Source organism: Oncorhynchus kisutch, unplaced genomic scaffold (genome assembly GCF_002021735.2).
Source record: "Oncorhynchus kisutch isolate 150728-3 unplaced genomic scaffold, Okis_V2 scaffold2497, whole genome shotgun sequence".
Taxonomy (NCBI): Eukaryota; Metazoa; Chordata; class Actinopteri; order Salmoniformes; family Salmonidae; genus Oncorhynchus; species Oncorhynchus kisutch.
Window position 1 is genome coordinate 11,098 of NW_022264442.1, and position 16,683 is coordinate 27,780.

Below are 16,683 nucleotides of genomic sequence, written 5' to 3' on the forward strand. Positions count from 1 at the left end.
GAATGTGGTGGACACCACCCCTAATACAGAAGCAGAGCCCATCTCTTCCCTCTTGGAGGTTGTGGACGTCACACATGAAGAAAGGATTCTCACGATGGCCGTCTTCGCCACTCTGCCAGCTGACATCCAAGCAGGTGAGTAACACTTAGAGAGCACTCTGACAGGTGTCGTTTGTCATGACATCTTAGTAGAACCTTTCAACTGGCCAGTGTTTAGAAGCTACGGTTTGCATTAGTTTACATTCTGATCCTCTTTTTTCCCTTTCCAGAGGATGTTGCTGTGGTCATCCCGGATGTCACCCCACACGTCACCAAGGATGTGACACTGGATGTTCCATGCAGAGCTAGGAAAGGGGCAGTCCGGCGATTATTTTGCAGGCTTTGGAGGGCAGTGTGCTGCTGCGCCTGCCACAAGGAAGAGGAGGAACAATATTAATTATTCATCACACCTGCAGAAAAGGGATTGAACCATAGAGCATTAAATTATTCACATTATAATTGAACTCAATTCTGATTTTCTTCTGTTTACTACTTAATTTCTTAACTTTTCTATAAACTTTCACTTTGCAAGTGTGGATTAGGTTGTGTAAATAAGTGGGACACATCCCAATGTTGATGCTTTGAATAATTTACTTTGTACATTTAAAAAAAACATGTCTTATTTGACAACAAAAATGGAGGGCGCTCAACCAACGTTGAGTTGAGGTGCAACCAAATATTTGAATCATCATAGAAAAGGAAAAAGCCCAACTCTTGCTCACTATAAAAAATGCATTGTTTTATTCAAGCAAGGTTAAAAGATTAACGTTTCGGCCTAGTCTTTGACAATATGCAAGTTCTATTTGCCCAGTAAAAGGGTGACCCAGACTCACCCTGGTTCTTGGGGGTTGAAGACAGTGAAAAATGATCATTAAGTAAATGGGACTTCTCAATTATTGAATACAAATCTTGACTTGAGGATTAGAGCTGGCAGGCTGACTTGCTAGGCCTGAAAGCCCTCTGCCTCTACCTCTGTGTGGTTCATCTCAACTAAGAGCTTGTGTGGGTTGTCTTTCTCTGTGGGTGTGAATCACTATGACCTCTCCCTCTGCCTGCCATTTGGCTGATCAGAAGCCATCTGCTCTTTCTTGCTCACATGAACAGGAGGAATGGCCTCTGGGGTAACCTCCTCCATCTATCTAATGCCTCTTCCACCTCCACTTTCTGTCTGTGTTTGATTGAGGTCACTCGTTCTCTCTCACTGGGTATTGGATAGTTCCTCCTCCTCTATGTCTTTGTGAGGGTGGAGGGAGTTATCCTGTTCTGGCGCCCTCTAAGGGTGTGCATCATAAACTCTTTCGGTGTGTTGAAGGGTTCAGTGGTTTTGGAGGGAGTCTGAAGTTCGATCTCTAGCGATAAGTGTAGGGGCTGTCCCGTGGTGGTGTCCCCCTCCCTCCAAAGGAGGAGCAACTGAGACATGTGATGAGGCCAAGGAAGATCACTCTGCAAGGACGGGATAGGACACATCACAACACTGCAGCTCATTCATATTCAAACACACCTCAGAGTACGGACACAAACCCCCCTCCCCCACACATAGACAATTAATTTACCTGTACATATCAGAATCATACATTCTACCCCCACAAGTATTGATCCCCCACCTCAAACATGTTGAGTCAATTCCAGATGCTGGAATGCAGGTGCAGTAGGGCCAAGTATGTAATGATGTGATACCCGTGTACCCCATATCTGACCAGGTGAATCCAGGTTAACGCTATAATCCCTTATGGATGTCACTAGTTAAATCCACTTAAATTAGTATAGATAAAGAGGAGGAGACAGGTAAAAAAAATATTGTAAGGCTTGAGACAATTGAGACATGGATTGTGTATGTGTGTCATTCAGAGGGTGAATGGGCAAGACCAAATATTTAAGTCCCTTTGAACAGAGTATGGTAGAATTTTGTGTCAAGAACTGCCATGCTGTTGGGATTTTCACACTCAACACTTTTCCCTGAGTATCAACAATGGTCCACCACCAAGGGGGGGAAACTCAATAGGAAGGTGTTCTTAATGTGTTGTTCACTCAGTGTAGATCAATCCCTAGCATATACTTTCATTTGTATGTGTACTGATACTGTAAATACACAAATTATATTAATGTTATCTACAATATATTATAATACCGTAAGCCTCCCTGCTGCAGGGGCATTTCCTCCTACAATTTTGAGCTGATTTTCTTCACTTTAGCAATATTTTGTATCTTTGTTCATTTTCACATTTATTGTGTTTGGAATGGCACTGTTACTACAGGAGATGATGCTATCATAAAGTATTTGATGTAAGTATGTAGGATAATTACCCATAATGCTCACTGACAGAATTTCCTAGTTCTGACTTGAAGGGCCTTCTATTTTTTATTTTATTTTATTTTACCTTTATTTAACCAGGTAGGCAAGTTGAGAACAAGTTCTCATTTACAATTGCGACCTGGCCAAGATAAAGCAAAGCAGTTCGACAGATAAAACGACACAGAGTTACACATGGAGTAAAAACAAACATACAGTCAATAATGCAGTATAAACAAGTCTATATACAATGTGAGCAAATGAGGTGAGAAGGGAGGTAAGGGCAAAAAAGGCCAAGATGGCAAAGTAAATACAATATAGCAAGTAAAATACTGGAATGGTAGTTTTGCAATGGAAGAATGTGCAAAGTAGAAATAAAAAAATAATGGGGTGCAAAGGAGCAAAATAAATAAATAAATTAAAATTAAATACAGTTGGGAAAGAGGTAGTTGTTTGGGCTAAATTATAGGTGGGCTATGTACAGGTGCAGTAATCTGTGAGCTGCTCTGACAGTTGGTGCTTAAAGCTAGTGAGGGAGATAAGTGTTTCCAGTTTCAGAGATTTTTGTAGTTCGTTCCAGTCATTGGCAGCAGAGAACTGGAAGGAGAGGCGGCCAAAGAAAGAATTGGTTTTGGGGGTGACTAGAGAGATATACCTGCTGGAGCGTGTGCTACAGGTGGGAGATGCTATGGTGACCAGCGAGCTGAGATAAGGGGGGACTTTACCTAGCAGGGTCTTGTAGATGACATGGAGCCAGTGGGTTTGGCGACGAGTATGATGTAGGGCAGGTCAGTAACCAAATTATTTTACTGTGCCCAGTCGCACACAGACTTTTATGGTCACACAAGTTGCCACCGGTGGATTCAAGATGAGTAGCCTAACAATTATTTACATGGCCCCAGGTACATTTGCAACCAAATAATTTTTCTGTGAGAAATCAATAATAGTTAAACACATAGGATAACAGTCAGCAATTGACAGTGAGCAATGAGCAAGATAAGCATAGACGGGAAGTTGACAATAGCTTATTATTAGTGTAAATTAATCAGATCCAATGATTTACCGCCCTTAGGGTGGGGTACCGCTAGTCATCATTATTATAATGACCATCTCAATCATTATCACCATACCATCATAGACTTATTCTTCTGTACCTGAGACTCATCTGACACTACCTTAGACATGGCAGTCTGCAACTCAATACACTGCCCCTGCATGGTGTTCAGCGTCCCCTGCATGTGGTTAATCGAATGCTTAACATCGTTCAGCAGGATCTGAATCTCAAGCCTGCAAGAAATCAGGTGGTTCAACACACTGAGATGACGAGAGGCTTCAGACCATGCCCATTGGACCATCTTTAGGATTCTTTCTCACTTAACACCAATCTTATTAGGAATGTAACTTTGTGCAGAAGATGTTACTATAGTGTTATTTAGAAGGAAAAAAGTGTACTTTGTCAGGCGCCAAAAAGATGACGGCATGTCTCCCTGCTCCAGTGAGCTCTGCTGGCAGGTCTTGCTCACTGTTGGAGGAACAGGAGCCAAATTAGAGGAAAAATATCTATGGTAAGATAATGTAATACAATCTTTAAACCCATCAGAAGTATAGTGCTTACCTCCATGAAAATATTGGTCCATGTTATTTATGGCTGCATTGTCCCAATGTTGACCACTTGTTCCAACTTGTGATGAGAAGGTCTTGATGAAACGATCAAGTCAACATTTTGTTAGATATTTCAGAGATAGCATTAACAATTGTACATGAGACAGTGCTTCCAGATATTGAGGTATCTTCCTTCTGAGGTATGTAAAAAAAAAAATCTGGTGTGTGAGTACTCACATGAAAGGAATCCATGATTCTAGAATCTAGATTAAGCCAATCATGTATGTGATTACAATCCTATGGGTCAGCAATGGAATGATTGCTACACAGCTTTCAGGAGACTTTATGTCCTGGGCCTGGATGAATCATTGAAATACAAGTAATATTGTGAATTTGGGATGAATAATTGCCATTGTAATTTGGAATATTCCATCAAAGTTATTTGTTTTGACAGTCAAAACAACTAACTCTTACGATTAATCACTTGACTGGAGTAATTTGAGTTCGGAACTAAAACATTAAAAGTAGGCTATAGCTTGACGCATATCCTTACCTTGGACAAGCCTATCCAAAAGGCCTGTCCAGTCGTGCGTGAAGATACCTTTAGCCAGATAAAAGTGCGGTACGGTTTGAGACACGCTCGGTATTGTGAAATTTTCATTTATAATTTACACTGTAGAATGACCTGCAAGCCAATCAGAATCTAGTTTTAAACAACACTGTGGGTTCCATGGAACGTCACAAACATATTAGGCCACTTGCGTCACAGATTACAGTCACTGAACATGGGTTTAATAGCTATATTGGCTATATGTACAGTATATGCACATCGTATTGAATTGAGATTACATTTACTGCACCACTGTAATTATGTAGCCTAATCCTATGAGGACCATATGTGAAATGTCAGAATCATGGCACATGAAAACATAATGAAATTGACTGCAGATTATAAAATTCACTGTGACACAATATCCATGAAATTCCAATTAAATTAAATTGAACTAACGTGGAATAAACATTGAATTGATGTATGTGCCCAGTGGGAAGTGATCAATTCGAAAAGATTGAATACATACAGTATTACAAAGAAAGAGATACAAAAATTGCTTAGAAAAGCTTGAAAAAGTCTAATTTCCCCGGGCCACTCAAAAGTCAAATGTATGTACGCATTACTGTACATCGCTTTGGATGAAAGCGTCTGCTTTCAAATCCCTGACTCTCACACATATTTACAATCTCGCAATGTTTATTTCTGGGGCTTTCACATTTTGTGAAGTAAATGATGTGCAGGAGAGCTCCATGAAATCAGTGACATGGTCAAGATGGCGACATGAGAGGGTGGAACATTTCTAGCTGAGGAACAATTTTATGGTTCTCTGATAAAGTTTATAGTTTTAGACTGCAGTTGGAATTTGTTTTTCATTTTCACAAAAAACGATATCTAACCATACAATGAATAATTTTGTAATTGATCAATCCATTGACATATTTTTGACGATTTCCAACGAACAAGCTAGCTATCGAAACGTTTCAGCGTGTGCCGTTAAGTTAGCCTGCTAACGTCTTCATAGCTAGAAGCATGTAATCAGGACATGACCAAACTGTTGCTGAGATAATGGATGTTGAAACTTCCAAGGAGAAAAGAGGCATTGTTGAAACTCACTCATATGTTTGCAGTGTAAAAAAAGGGGGGTGAATGCGATTCATACCCGAATACCCCAACCAAGGAGCAACTTCCAAAGAAGCTGAGAAGTGAACCATAAATGAGCCAGCTACAGGACAACATCGTCCGCATCCTCATGGCTAAAATCAAAGAGAGTACAGATAACATCATGAATTTGGTGTAAAACAACACTGTCAGTATCGTTAACCTGAAGAAATCGATTGATTTCAGTGCTGAGGAAGTAAAAACTCTGAAGCAGCAGAACGCAACATTGAACATTCAGGTTGCAAAGCAGGAGAAGAAACTCACTGAAATGGAGTCAAAAGGTAAACGAGAATGACCGGTATAGTCGGAGATGGAATCTTCGAATTTATGGAATAGCAGAAAAATCTGACGAGAACATCAAAGCAAGACATTTGCAGGGCAATAGGAGGAGCGAAATGTTGTTGCAGGTTCTCTGGATGTAGTGCACCGCCTGGGTAGGCTGAGAGATGGGGAAAACAACCAGCCACCACGACCAGTGATCATGAGATTCATCTCCAGGACAGTGAGGGACATGACATGGAAAAGTGCAAAGAAAAATGACTATTTAAAGAAGAACAACCTGAGGTTCAAGGAGGATCTGACAGCATTTGACAAAGAAGCTCAGAATCATCTGAGGCTGGATTTATCAAGTGAGTTGTGCAGGACTGAGTTTTATTTGCATCTGATAAAACTTGATATTTCTTGAGGAAAGAGCATTGTTTGTGTGAGCCAAACTTTTTGTTATATATATATTTATTTTATGGCAGGGAAATTCGCACTGACACTTAATGTTAACTTGATGGCTATAACTTTTTACCAATTTATGGTACAATGTTATTTGCAATTGTATAAATATATATATATATATAGAATTTATATTGAAACTTATAACTTATATTGAAATTGTTATATGCAAGGATGAAAAACAAAGGACTGAATTGAACTTTAACTAATTGAACCTCGGGTTGATGAGGGATATTTCGTTATACGGTCGAGTATTATTATCCAAAGCTGAAGGGTTATCCAGATTGGTTTATGTCTCGTTGTCAGTTGACTTACCCCCTAAAATTGTAAAGGACTTAGATAAGATTATTTATAGTTTTATTTGATGTGATATCCACAAAAATGATGTGGCTATATTGAAGCAACATCTCAAGACATCAGTCAGGAAGTTAAGGCTTGGTCGCAAGTGGGTATTCCAAATGGACAATAACCCCAAGTATACTTCCAAAGTTGTGGCAAAATGACTTAAGGACAACAAAGTCAAGGTATTGGAGTGGCCATCACAAAGCCCTGATCTCAATCCTATAGAAAATGTGTGGGCAGAACTGAAAAAGCGTGTGCGAGCAAGGAGGCCTACAAACCTGACTCAGTTACACCAGCTCTGTCAGGAGGAATGGGCCAAAATTCAGTAAACTTATTGTGGGAAGCTTGTGGAAGACCAACCGAAACGTTTGACCCAAGTTAAACAATTTAAAGGCAATGCTACCAAATACTAATTGAGTGTATGTAAACTTCTGACCCACTGGGAACGTGATGAAAGAAATAAAAGCTGAAATAAATAATTATCTCTAGTATTATTCTGACATTTCACATTCTTAAAATAAAGTGATGATTCTAACTGACCTAAGACAGGGATTTTTTACTAGGATTAAATATCAGGAATTGTGAAAAACTGAGTTTAAGTGTATTTGGCTAAGGTCTATGTAAACATCAGACTTCAACTATACCTAGAAGTGCACACTATTTTTATTCTTTTTTAATGTATGTATATAGTCAACTATAGTCAACTATACAACTTCTACTACTACTACACTTTATATCATCCAATAATATATAATGAAAAACACTCAACATGAAGAATTAATGCAATTATGTTAATTTCAAATATTTATTTTGAAATATAGATTAGGTGCTCTTCTTTTTATAGCAGGAAGTAAAGGGACTGGACAAGGCTTTGCCTATAGCTGAAAACATCCTGGAAATGAGCAAACGCTTCCATGGTTTCTTCTTGGTGGAGCATACACTCTCTGTTCGGCAGGATTCTTGATCATTGACAATTGCTGGGGGGAAAAATGTAAACATAACATTTTCTTTAACTGACCCTAGTTAGTGTGAAGAATTAGTATTGCATTATTATTATTTAAATTGTAATATTCTACATAATTTACAAATGTCGGGCGGCAGGTAGCCTAGCAGTCTCAATCCGCCTATTTAACGCAGAAGTGTTACATAGGCCCCCCCAGGGCTTAGACTGTTTAGTGCCAAAAAGAAGGGGATAAAAACATGCAAAAAATATATATATACATATAAATAAATATATATATTTCGTCAACTTTCTTATATCTCTCAGATTTAGGACAGACACTTCAGTTCCATGTAGTGAATCTGTTATTCAATGCGTTTGTATGGGCAAATAGCAGTAAGGCCGATACAAACCCCTCGGCCCAGACAGGGCTTAGACTCTTGTGGGTTAAAAAGCATGATCATTACAAAGGTGCAACTCGTGCTGGAGGCAATAAAAGGCCACGCTAAAATGTGCAGTTTTGTCACACCACACAACGCCACAGATGTCTCAGAGACAGAGACTGAGAAAAATAGGAGCAAGGAAAAACGCTGGTTGACTTGTTTTGAGGGAGCGTGCAATTGGCATGCTGACTGCAGGAATGTCCACCAGAGCTGTGGCCAGAGAATTGGATGTTTATTTCTTTACCATAAAACGCCTTCAATGTCGTTTTAGAGAATTTGGCAGTATGTCCAACAGGCCTCACAACCACAGACCAAGTATATGGCGTTGTGTTGGCTGTAGGGTTATGGTGTGGGCAGGCATAATCTACGGACAACGAATACAATTGCATTTTATCAATGGCAATTTGAATGCACAGAGATACCGTCACGAGATCCTTAGGCCCATTGTCGTGCCATTCATCCGCCGCCATCACCTCATGTTTCAGCATGGTAATGCATGGCCCCATGTCGAAAGGCCTGCATACTCACCAGACATGTCACCCATTTAGCATGTTTGTGATGCTCTGGATTGACGTGTACAACAGCGTGTTCCAGTTCCCACCAATATTCAACAACTTCGCACAGCTATTGAAGAGGAGTGGGACAACATTCCATAGGCCACAATCAACAGCCTGATCAACTCTATGCGAAGGAGAAGTGTCACGCTGCATGAGGGAAATGGTGGTCACACCAGATACTGACTGGTTTTCTGATCCACGCCTACCTTTTTTTAAGGTATCTGTGACGAACAGATGCATATCTGTATTCCCAGTCATGTGAAATCCATAGATAAGGGCCAAGTGAACGTATTTCAATTGACTGATTTCCATATATGAACTGTAACTCAATAAAATCTTTGAAATTGTTGCGTTTATATTTTTGTTCAGTACACATTTGAGTGTATTGACTTACCTGTTTCACTGACGGCAGGGGTCTGGTTCTGGGAAGGTGTTGGAGTGCAGTGGTTCTTCTTGTTGACCTTCTTTGTACACTGGGTAACAAACAGTCATTTATACAGTAGGAGAAATTGCACACAAAGGGTAACAGTGTTTACCATCATACTGTACGTAATGAATAAAAATAATCTTAAAAATGTGTATTTTGATGACATATGTACCTTTTGGTTGAGTCCACAGAGAGCGCTGAATCTTCCTCTCTTCTTTTCCTTTCTACAAGTAAGCCCAGAATTACCTACCTCGTCACTGCCAAGTACATTGTGTGATGACAACTGTGTCATGGAGGGAGGTGAAGAGCTAGCCTCATTGCATTTAGCTAGTAGTTCCCTAGTTAATGATTTGACTAGGGCATCGTCAAACGCATAATCCGTTGACTTCATTGCAACCTGGAGCATCTTCTCTGACCCAAATTCTTGAAGAAGCCCCTTGTAGACAGCCTTGAAAATCTTTTTGATTTTCAGATTCTGGGGGTAGGCTTGAGTTGGTTCAAGGCCTGAGGTGCCACAGAACTCAGACAGAACCCTCTTTGTGAGAACTCTTGATGTTTCACCAATGTCAGAGGATTCCAGTAATGTGAAAGGGGTGATCATTGACAGCAATCTAACAATCAGTAAAAGTACCAAAGAGGTGTCGTCATTGCTAGTGGAGTCAAATGATGCATGTTGTATCAGAGTCCATGGCTGATGGAGTTGATGGATGCACAGAGACACTAGACATCTCCAGATCTTTGTTGTCCATCTTAGTTGTCCACCTCTCCTAAAACTTGAATATCCACAGTTCCACCGTTGTGTGTGCTGCTGCCAGACAGAGAGGGTCTAGGCAATGATTTGGAACTAGACTGACGGCAAGTGGTCATGAGAGCCGGTCTGTCAGAGTCAAGTGTTCCAGCATCAGTTGGGGACAACCCATTGATTATGTTCATCAACTCTGATAATTCTTCTGATGAATTGGAGGCCACAGAACAGGTATCCATGACCTGATTGACCATTATATTGGTGAAAAGGCTCTTTGTGTCAAAGTAAACCTGTGAGGAACTAACGGAGATGGCAGAAGAGCTCGGCATAAGCCAACTTGTTTCCTGCAGAGAATCATCAGAGATGATAGTTTGGCAGAAATCGGATCCTTGTGATGGGGGAGGAAGCCAGAAGACAATCTGCTGTAGCAGATGTTTTATTGACTCCGTAGCAAAGGAGTATACAAGGTCAGATGGAAACTCCCTGGATTCTTCAGAAGCATTCAATCCTGTCTTCAGCTTCAAAAGAATAGAGTCAGACACGCTCTTGCCAGCTGGCACAAAAAGAGCCTGTGGGGTGTTGTGACTTTTTATGAGCTCATAAACTTTGTCAGTGAGCTCATGTGAGAAGTTCTGAAGACCGTCCCTGGGGCTGAGTCTCGCAAGTCTTCTTGTAAAAGAAGTGACATCATCTGCAGTGGCTATGTGTTCCGTATCTTCTCTTGGAATGACCTCCATAACAGTGTCAACTATGGCAGAGATGGTTTGCCTTGTGTAATTTGTTGACCCTTGTGAATGAGTTGAGGAGTCACTCATATCAATGACCGAACTCCTAATGATAGGACAATAGATTTCAACAGGCCACTCATTGGGGACTGGAGTGCCTGGAAGAGAATTTGTAAAATCACTCTGGGACCCTCTGGTCATGGCAGAGGTGATGGACAGGGAGGACTTTGAGGAGGATGGCCGGTGTATCTCGTGTCCATCAGTTCTCACCATGTCAACATCCTCCAACATGGAGCCCACGATGGAACGAGTCAAGAGGCCTTTCTCTGAGGTGCTCATCCTCTCTGACATAGACACTCTCCTCTGGATTGTCATCAGAGTCTGACTAATTAAGGCTTTGGAATAATTTACCATGCTGGTCTGGCTGCCTTCATGTTCACTGTAAGTCATTTGTGTAGAAGTAGCTGTTCTGCATATGGATTCGGCATGTTTGGGGGCCTCAACCACATTGTCTAGGAGGACCGGTTGTTGCTGGGCAAAAAAATCCTTGACCTTGATGAACACATTGTTGAACAGGTTTACAGTGCCTGACCAAATGATCTTTCCTTTCACATTGGCCCCGTTCTGAACACTGACAGGAAGGGTTGAAGCTGACAGGGATCTCTCTAACTGGCCAGACACTGAAGCATCAGACATTTTAGTGATCTGGGGGAAGCTATTAAGGTCTTTAGTGATGCTTATGATGATGTTGGATGCTGCAGAATTGGTGTGCAGAGAAGAGGTGAACAAAGGTGGAGTTCCACTCTTCTGAAGGATTTTGACATCTCTATCATCACCATCGTTACTGGACTCTGCACAAATGTCTGCACTTCTACCATCAAGGCTGGTATTTACAATGCCAATTAACCCTGATTGAAGGATCCCACCAGCCATATGTGAGGCTTTAGTTTGAAACTCCTCAGTACATAGTTTGTCAAAGGCTGTGGATTTAAGACTTCTAGAGGATGCCTCCTCCTCATCATTGTTGATCTCACCATGCAAATTGTCCTGTGTATTGACAGCATAGTCATCAACAGATAAATATGATTTGGAGGCGGCAAGGACGTCAATCTGAGAAACAACGGCATCCAAAAGCTTGGACAGGTCTTCTGTATCTCCTTTTAGGCTAGAGAGGCATTCCTCCATGGATTCCGCAGAGTGATACACAGTGAGGATCTGACTAATGACCTCCTTGGTACAGGTTTGAAGGTCCGCTTGGATTTCAAGAGAATCCCTATTACAAGTCACCTGAGAATCTAAACTTTCACTAGGAGCTTGTTTGAGAGTCTCATCATGTATTGGTGTAACACCATCGATGACCTTTACAGAGTCTTGGCAGGGAGTGAGAAAACGCCTCAGCATTTCTCGAAATCTATGATATATAATACGAGCAGCATGAAGGGTGCTCACTTTTGAAATTCTGAAATTTTCAGAGTGATGTGCCTGCATGGACTGAACAATAGTCTCCACATCTGTTACAAAAGTGTCCAGCAATTTAGATGCTTCAGAGTCTCCCAGTAAGCTGTTTGTAAAGGGGTTGACAGATCTCAGAGCTTCGCTCACTGCCTTTCTAGCCTTTGTCTGGAAAGACACACTGGAGAGTTTCTTCATATTTATAATTGGAAGACTCAGGGTAGATTCACTGTTGGTGGTGCTGTCCTGCAGACCAAGTGGAAAAGTGAGATGGGAGAGACATTGTTCACTGTCTAACAACTCAGATGGTGAGGGGGAACACGAACTGGTGAAATCATTCAAGTCAGACATGATGCCATCCACAAATAGAATGGCCTCCAGAGACTCTTCAGAATCACACTCTCCAACAGAAGATGAGAACTTCTCCATCACCTCAGTCTTATACAAGACAAGAACCTGGCTGGCAATCGCTTTTGTGGTGTCAAGGAGGACTTGGTCTTGCAAATACTTTTTGAGAGCCAAGAGAGGTTTTGGGGTCTCACTTTGTCCTTTTTGTTCATTCATAGATGAGGGGGTTATTAAAAGTGGTTTACAAGAAATGGAGTCCGATGTGTCAGCCTCACCATTACTGGAATGACCGATGTCTAGGCACAAAGTTGGAACCATTGTGAAATAATCTTTTGTGCTCTCCACAAATGTACTTGCGAGATACCCTTTTTCTGGACAGGTAAGAATCCTCTTCAGCGTATTTTTCATGTCGTAGTAACAGCCAACAGTGTAAGACCAGATCTTACTCTGATGGTTTTCAAGAAGGATCTGCTCACTCTGTGCAGGAGAGCAGGATGCCCTGATAGACTGGGTAAGATTGTCCATGTCTGAAACAAAGGTACTTACCAACTCAGAGGCCTCAGGGTCAATCATAAGGTCACTGATCTCACCTATCCGAGGAGTTGGACAAGATGATGTAGTGCCAGAACAACATGATGTACAACCCCTGAATCTTTTAACAATCTCCCGGATCGATTCAGTGGCCTTGGTCTGAAACTCCTCAGTGAGTAGTCTATCCATACTTTGTGTTGACAGACGAAGACTAGATTTGGCACCTTTGATATTGAGGTTGCTCTCTCCTTGTTTTAGCATCTCCTCTGGACTTTTACAAGCTTCAAGCATCTTCATATGGTCAGCAACAACACAAAGCAGTTCCCTCTTGTCGGGGTCATTTTCTTCCTTATTGCTGAAGTTCAAAACAGTGCCACTGAGGGCTGTCATGACCTGTCCTGTTAAATGTGTCATATCCACCTCAACACCATCCTCTCTGAGAACAACAATCTGCTCAACACTCTTCCCATTAATATACATCTGAAGTATGTTGGAAACGCCAGACACCATCTCCTCGACAACCTTGGTTCTGGAGACACCACCACTGGCAAAAATAACAGGGGACATTCGCCCAGAGACGGGAGTTTGGATGGCCACAGAGATTATGGAATTGACCTTCTTTGACACTTCTCCAACAATAAACCGGGATAGACTTTGAGTGTCTACCTGGTCCTCTCTTTGGATACAGAGGACATTGTTCAGCGACTCTTTGAAGGAATCCTGGACACCAGTGAGGAGACTGTCCTCAGTAATCCCAAAAAAGTCCCTGAGTGGCTCAGATGATATAGACTCACCATCTCCCTGAGTATTTGGCAACACTGTCTGAGACCTTTGAGAATACAAAGCAAACAATACAGCATTCCATATTCAATAGTAGACACGGTAGTGACATTAATACATCATTCAGTAATCAGTTAAACTGGTCATTAAGAGTAAACTGTTATACAGATAACAAAACATATTTTCACAAAATGGGTTATGAATAGTTAGGTGAAACCGGTTTCTTTAGGAATGACTGAACATACCCATTACGTGAGGAGCTTGATTTGGCCGTGCAACACCTTGAGGATTTGCTGCTGCCTCTCTTGCGAACCTTCAGGTTTGTGCTAGAGGATCTCTCTGATTCTGTCAGAGACTTGCCGGATACTGGAGACACATGGCTGTATATCCGTACAAAACGGAAAATTGCAGGGATGATGACCTCCAGGATGGCCTCAGATACAAACCGCACAATCTCCAGGCACATCTCTGCAAGCAATGCCCTCATCACCTGTAGGACCGAAACAGTGTAGGTAGATTACTCATAGCCGGGCTCTGAAACCAAGCTCCTCGAAGAGATACCAACAATCTCACATATGTTCATGAGAATCATGAAAGTGGCATACATTGGAAAGCATGAAAAGCAGTAGGCTACTAAAAAGCTCTTTGAATGAAACTGTTTGTGATAATGTGGATGATACTGTAGATAGATAAAAGGCTTGTATCTAATATTCTTGAAACATCTATTAATATATCTATGAATCATTTTCAGGGTTAAGGGACTTACAGGGTCCATCCTGCCAATGCTTAACTGCCTCCATTGCCTATAGGAGATAATTTGATGTTTTTAGCACCAAAAAGCAACACACACAATTTATAAAATCCTCCGGATGACATTGCATTCAAATACTACAATAGAAGTTTGGACATACTCCTCAGTAAGTTTTTCCAGAAACCGGATGATAATCGGGTTGAAGGCATCCGGATCGATTGGCGGGAGGTCAAGAGCCCTGGTCTGACAGGCCCTGGAGACACACTCACTTAGGATCTTCTCATTAGATTGTCCCTGGTGAGATGTCCCCTGAACTGCCATCGCAGAGAATTCCACAGATGTAGAGGGACCTGTGTGCAAAGCAGCATTCACCAAGGTAAAGAAGTCAGAAAACATGTAACCTTCTGAGGCAAATATGTATTAGCCAACTTTGTGAAGTTAAGTAGCCAAGAAAGTATAACATGTGCACTCTGCTATTAGTCCTCTGCTCAATAGATGTCCATACTAAATTACATTTACATGCAAAAGGATTACATTCAGTGAAATTAGAGTTTCATTTATGACCTGCATCAGTGATCTGCTCCACTTTGTTTCTCTTGGTCCTCTTGGCCTAAAAAGACAATACAGTCAATGATATACACGCAGATACTGTATGAAGCCATTCCAATACAGCCCTTTGAGTAGAGCAAGGGTAAGACTGATTGCAGGGCTGTCCCCGACAAAAAAAAATATTTGTCGACCGAGAGTCATCCTTTTCTAATGTTAAAATGTATTTTTCCATATCAGACACAGCCTATGTGTTTGAATACAATCACCTACATAGGCACTGAGCTTGGCTGATGCTTTAAGCACACTGTTTAATTAAATAATTAAGACACACAAATGACTCAAGAAAGAGCCCGATGGTGACACTGTATTAAAAGAAATGACAGCGAGTGCCTGTGTGACAGGTGCACGTTGTCTCGCTCTCCTCGCTACTGCAGCGAAAAGGCACCACATAACAGCAACTGTTTATTGTGCTGTCCATGCTGAAGACGCAATATCATTTCAGCCATTTAGTTTCTTCCTTACAGTTCTGGAAACGTCTTCTTTACAGTTCTGGAAACTTCTTCTTTACAGTTCTGGAAACTTCTTCTTTACAGTTCTGGAAACTTTAGAGTGTTTTCTATCCTAATCCGACAATTATATGCATATTCTAGTTTCTGGGGCTGAGAAATAGGCCGTTTCAAATGGGTATGTTTTTTTAGCCAAAAACGAAAAATACTGCCCCCTACGCGCAAAAGGTTAAGCAAATGTTAAGAAATACCAGTCTGTTCTAACGACTAAAAATGATAAAGCCATTATTACAGCATAGCAAATATTAAAAACAGCCGAATCTGTGAAATTGCTTAATTCAACATTTTGCCGGTGCATGAGGCTTGGTGCTCAGTAGTCTATGCGGTCCCAATAATAACAGTGGAGAAGATGGAGGGAACCATTACCTCATACGTGAAGAAATGGCTGGGTGTCCCACGATGCCTGAGTAACATCGGCCTCTATGGCAAAGGGGTCCTTGAACTACCTCTTACAAGTCTAACGGAGGAGTACAAGTGCTCTAAAGTAAGACTTCAGATGACATTGAAGGACTCCAAAGACCAGACCATTAGCAAGGCTGCACCTCCCCTACAAACTGGACGGAAATGGACATCATCCAAGGCTGTGCAGCAAGCAACATCAGCCCTGAGACACCAAGACATTGTGGGGAATATCCAGCATGGAAGAGGAGGCTTTGGCCTGGCAGCAAGCAAACCAACATTCCATAAGGCAACAACATCTGAACGCAGGAAGCTGGTGGTCGAGGAGGTGCGCAGACAGGAGGAGACTGCAAGAAGTGCAAAGGCTGTCTCTCTTGCTAAACAAGGGCAATGGACGCGGTGGGAAGGCCTGGAGAGGAGAAATATCAACTGGAGTGAGCTTTGGCAAATGGAGGCAAGCAACATCAGCTTCATCATAAGAGCTGTTTATGATGTGCTTCCATCACCAAAAAATCTACATCAATGTTATGGCAAGGACTCGACCTGCCCCCTCTGCCCAGCTCCAGCGACTCTCAGGCATATAATGACAGGTTGCAAGACCAGCCTCTCACAAGGCCGCTACACCTGGAGGCACAATCAGGTCCTCAAGAGCCTGGCTACAGCACTTGAGACCAAGAGGAGTGCAACCAATTCATTACCTCCAAAAACAAGCAATCCCGTCAAAACAACAACATTCATCCGGGAGGGAACAGAAAAGGCCCAAG

General features: G+C 41.7%; 1 protein-coding gene and 1 long non-coding RNA gene across 5 annotated transcripts; both read right to left on the reverse strand.

Moving 5' to 3' along the window:
• Positions 1 to 723: 723 nt before the first annotated feature.
• On the reverse strand, positions 724 to 10,497 carry LOC116370253 (uncharacterized). Of its 4 annotated transcripts, XM_031819728.1 has the most exons (4): positions 3,944 to 3,998; positions 3,781 to 3,850; positions 3,483 to 3,615; positions 724 to 1,481 (listed from the first exon to the last, which is right to left on the reverse strand). In XM_031819728.1, exons 1-4 carry the CDS (start codon positions 3,963 to 3,965, stop codon positions 1,266 to 1,268), a joined length of 441 nt encoding a protein of 146 aa, XP_031675588.1. In that variant the 5' UTR covers positions 3,966 to 3,998; the 3' UTR covers positions 724 to 1,265. The 4 variants fall into 4 exon arrangements, with proteins under 4 accessions (XP_031675588.1, XP_031675587.1, XP_031675586.1 ...); XM_031819727.1 differs by lacking the exons at positions 3,483 to 3,615; positions 3,781 to 3,850; positions 3,944 to 3,998 and adding exons at positions 9,041 to 9,119; positions 9,246 to 10,497; XM_031819726.1 differs by lacking the exons at positions 724 to 1,481; positions 3,483 to 3,615; positions 3,781 to 3,850; positions 3,944 to 3,998 and adding exons at positions 4,437 to 4,531; positions 9,041 to 9,119; positions 9,246 to 10,497.
• A 3,596-nt stretch (positions 10,498 to 14,093) lies between these two features.
• On the reverse strand, positions 14,094 to 14,752 carry LOC116370252 (uncharacterized). The gene is made up of 3 exons (XR_004208720.1): positions 14,566 to 14,752; positions 14,421 to 14,457; positions 14,094 to 14,144 (listed from the first exon to the last, which is right to left on the reverse strand). It is a non-coding gene; the product is annotated as an uncharacterized LOC116370252 (long non-coding RNA).
• Positions 14,753 to 16,683: the final 1,931 nt, after the last annotated feature.